At 39.9% G+C, this 4589-nt stretch overlaps 1 gene segment (V, D, J or C); it reads right to left on the reverse strand.

The window, feature by feature from the left end:
* Window positions 1–362: 362 nt before the first annotated feature.
* The window catches only part of LOC115281518, a 20885-nt gene continuing 16658 nt past the window's right edge, over window positions 363–4589 (reverse strand). Inside the window, 2 exon segments of the C gene segment in view lie at window positions 363–956; window positions 3403–3450. Coding sequence covers window positions 765–956; window positions 3403–3450 — 240 coding nt within the window.

The raw sequence follows: 4589 nt of genomic DNA on the forward strand, positions 1-4589 counted from the left end.
ACACATCCACCAGTCGTGCAACATGTGATATTGTCACCATCAGAATGTCTTACACCAAATGAGTCTGAATCTGCTGACCTTTCAAGGAGAAATAATATGAATTATTTCTTTCCCTGAGAGTGTCCATGTAATGCCTTCTTTAGGGCACTGTCCCCAGAGGACCACACTGAATTTGAAGGTGTGGTCCCCTGGGGACAGTGCCCTAAAGAAGGCATTACATGGACACTCTCAGGGAAAGAATTAGAAATGTGGAATTGACCACGATTATAACCAATGCTGAACTTGACGGCTCAGTTGTCCTGTGTCCCTTACCTCAGACTCTCAGTTAGATTTGACCAAATGAATGTCCACAGAGGCAAAAGTAGACTTTTGATTTTTATTAGACCTGTTATGAAAAACAGTACAAAATTCAGGTGGCAAAGATGGCACCTTCCAGAAATGTAAAATAAAAGGCTTCCAGGCAGTTATCTGGATAAAGAGCCCCAGGGGACCCTAGGGAAGGTGCATGCTGGCTGTAGACAGAGGCGAGGGTGCTGGGTGGCTGAGGAGCCAGTGGACTGGAGCGGTGACTAAGCCCCCATGGATGCCCCCAGCCCTGCTCCTGAGTCACAGAAGAATGTGTTCTTGGTGCAGAGTGACATTTCCTGTTTGCCCAGGGGTTTGTAAACCCATTCTGTAATAATGACACAACAGAAGAAGACACATGTGAGCTGAAATGATCCAAACCCAGGAAGAAAGGCCCACTAGATCGTCAGCAGACATTATTAGCAACAATAGCCAAAAAAGAAAAGTGGAGCCTTGTGCCAGCACCTATTCGGAACTCTTTCCATTGCTGCAGAGCACTCCTCTCCCGAGTAGACAGTAGGCGATGATGATGGAGTAGACCACGCTCTTGACCAGGAGGAGGACGTAGGTGTAGTAGGCAGAGGTGTTCATGAGCTGCAGTGGCAGGGGGTCTAAAAGAAGCCATCGATTAGTTTCACCTGCTCTGAAAGGCTAGGACTTGTTAATGGGAGGTGGCACATTATACAATTCTGATGACCTGGGTTGAAGTGACTCTCCTGCACCTACACAAACCAAAAGAAAACACCTATACCACCATCACCATTATCACCACCACCACCAAGACAACCCAGAATCCAACTTGCAGATCAAAAGAATCAACAACTTCTGTGAAATTCACTTCATACATTCCAAAGTATTAAAAAGCAAGGTTATGTTTTAGAAGAATTAGTCACCCTGAAAAAAACATTGGTGATAAGTAGCTTTTACTGTTTCTTCACCCCCATGATGTCTGTAAGTAACAATAATAGCTGATATGCTTTAATCACTAACTAAATGCCAAACACTTGGGAGTTCTGAGTGCAAAGCTTTAATCTTACTTAAGTTTTCAATAACCTATGAGATTATTATTTTCATTCCCATTTGACAGATAAATTGAGGACAGAGAAGTAATTTGTCTGATGTCATACGATTAGTAAATACAAGCCAGATTTTAATCCCAGGCACATAATGTTCTTACCTGCTCTGTAATCCTGTACCTCCACGTGTTATAAATACCCCAACAACAACCAGGACAGGATATATGTAAAGATAAATTATTGATTTGGAAGCACCTTAGTCATTACACATTGTTCACTAATGAAATTCCCACTAAAGGTACAATCCAAGGAAATTTGGTTGTGTTCATAGCAGGATGAATGGGATGTTTTAGTTGTGATGAGCACCGGGTGATGTATGGAAGTGTTGAATCACTCCCTATATTGTGCACCTTAAACTAATATTACCCTTTATGTCAACTAACTGGAATTAAAAAATTTTTTTAATGTTTTATTTACTTTTGAGAGAGAGAGAGAGAGAGAGAGACAGCATGAGCAGGGGAGGGTCAGAGAGAGAGGGAGACACAGAATCTTAAGACAGGCTCCAGGCTCTGAGCTGTCAGCACAGAGCCTGACATGGGGCTTAAACCCACCAACTGTGAGATTATGACCTGAGCTGAAGTCAGACACTTAGCCGACAGAACCACCAAGGTGCCCCTACTAACTGGAATTTAAATTAAAAATTTTTTAAAATAATAAAATGAAATAAAGTGGAAGAAAGTAGTGAATTCAAATTCTGTGCAATGTTAGGAGGTCATACACACACATCCTTGTCTTCTAAACATCTCTAATGGTAGCTATGATGTATACAATATTTGCATTTAATATTCTTTAAAGTTTCACAGGAAATATATGGTGTCAGGAAATAATTAATGACAATGATTGTGGGAAAGACTAGCTATTCAAAGAACCACAGGTTGAGTCTTTTCCCGTGAAAATTTCTTTTACATGCTTTACCTCCAAAGAAGTCAGAGGTTTAGAATTATTAGCCCGTGGTGTGTGGAAAGGGACCTTGAGAGATGATGCACTTATAGCTCTTTACCCTTGGTCAGGTAGTATGTTAATTAAGGTACAGAGGCCCCTTGATATTGAACATGGAGTGCAGATGCACAGGACTAGAGACAATACTTCTTCTTCCATATGTTTTTCTCTGCCACATATGTGGGGAGAAAGGGACAGAAATAAGTACTTATAATGTGTCAGCTAAATGAGATACCCTATGTTAGACATTTGCCATATGTGACCCTAGGTCTTCTATAACTGAGTTAGGTGTTATTCATGTTATTCTTGGTTGGCTCAGACAACGTAAGTAATGTACCCATATTTATGCACAAATAATTAGAAGACTGAGGTTAAAGTCTAGTCTGTGGCCCTTGAAGCCCTGCACTCAAACCCATCCCCGTATATGCCTTGGCTTTGGGATTTCTTGCTCTGTGACTATATCTTAGAGGAAGAATACACAAACTGAGTAAGTGTATCATTTGTTGAGTCAGATGGTCTATACTGAAGCATCAGTTCTCACTGTGTAGCGTGGTGCAAGGGACTTAGTTCATTTTAGCTCAATGCCCTCATGTGTAAAATGGGAATAAAATACTTCACAGAGTATTAGGAATATTAAACAAAATGCATTCACACTGCACACAATGCTTTCTGTACAAGAACCTCTTAGTGTCAGTTCATATTATTAACTATGAGCAAAAACAGACTTACAAAAAAGCAATCTAATGTCATGTTTTCCTCAGACAGTAGAAACAAAGACCACTGAAATGAATGAAATCTGTTGCTGAAAGATTTCAGAGCCCCTCACTGCACCCCTAATTTATAGACCTCTCATTCCTAAACCCGCAAAGATGTGAAGATGATTCCTAGAAAATGATTGACTGACTGGCATCACTCAGTCTATTTTGCAAGATCCTGCCATTGTGAGGTTTCTATCTGAAGTCAGAGAAGTTCAATAGTTAAGTTGGTTGAGAGGAAAAAATGTCAGAGCATAACATAAAAGCAAACATATATAAAAACTTACCATTTTCATCTTTCAGAGACCCTTTTCTAGAGTTAATAGGAGTGAGTTCTAAAAGAAAATAGAGAAGGTATTATTCAATTGTTCATATCCATTGTTTGACATGTGTCTGAGTTGTGGGTAGTTGGATACATACATACATACATACATATACATACATACATACATACATACAATTTGTCAACCAAGAGGAGAGAGCCAATACAAATATGATCCCCATAATTTCAGGAATGATTGTTCTGATAATATGTAGTTCAGTAGATTGATTCATATACTCTATTTCTGCACATGAAGATGTTGATGTTCATGAATGATACATTTTTTTCCTCACAACTAGAAGGTAATATTTGAGACTATCTTGTGTTTCTTCTGTGCTCACAGCTTCTAGCACAGAGCCTGCCTCAATGTAGGTGTTCCATAAATACTGTTGAATCGAAAAATAACCAGAAATATGGGATCTATGCAATATTCAGCAGCCACTGCTGACATGAAGGGTTGCTACCAAAATAAATTCACCTAACCCTAGCCTCCATGGTAGAATCTTACATGCTGGAAGGAGTCTGGTTTAGATAAATTCATCTAAGTAAAGGAAAGAGGCCCTCCCTTCCCAAATCATACACCCCCAACTCCTGCACATGATTTTCTGGAGGGGAGCTGTTTGTGGACATGACAACAATGCTGATGAAAGCCAATACCTACGGAGTGAGTATCACTGTGCCAGGCACTGTGTTCACGTGCATTATCTCTCCTGATTCCTCAGTCATACTGATGTGAGCTGAATCTGGAGGACTCCATGTTACACACAAGGAATAAGTTTAGAGAATGTAAGTAACTTGCTCAGAGTCATACCCGTGACTGACTGAGCCAGGACTCAAATAACAATTGTGGGCATTAGATGAGTTAGAGCATGTGGAAAGTACCTTGTAAAACCATCCATGGAAATTGAACATACCTCCACTATTGTAGTCTCTCTTTCAGTATCTTAACTACTCTTAGCAAATGACCTTGTTGTAGCAAAAGCCTGGTGTTTCAGTGCATGCTGTAAGATTGGCCAAGGAATCATAGTTTTCTGAATATATGAAACCTGAGGTGAGGGTTGTATTTCTCTACTGTGTAAAAAAAACCTGAACATACATAAAAAGACAAAATTCCTTAAAAAGATCATTGACTGTTGGATGGATGGAAAGACC

The sequence above is a fragment of the Suricata suricatta genome, chromosome 2 (assembly GCF_006229205.1).
Source record: "Suricata suricatta isolate VVHF042 chromosome 2, meerkat_22Aug2017_6uvM2_HiC, whole genome shotgun sequence".
NCBI lineage: Eukaryota > Metazoa > Chordata > Mammalia > Carnivora > Herpestidae > Suricata > Suricata suricatta.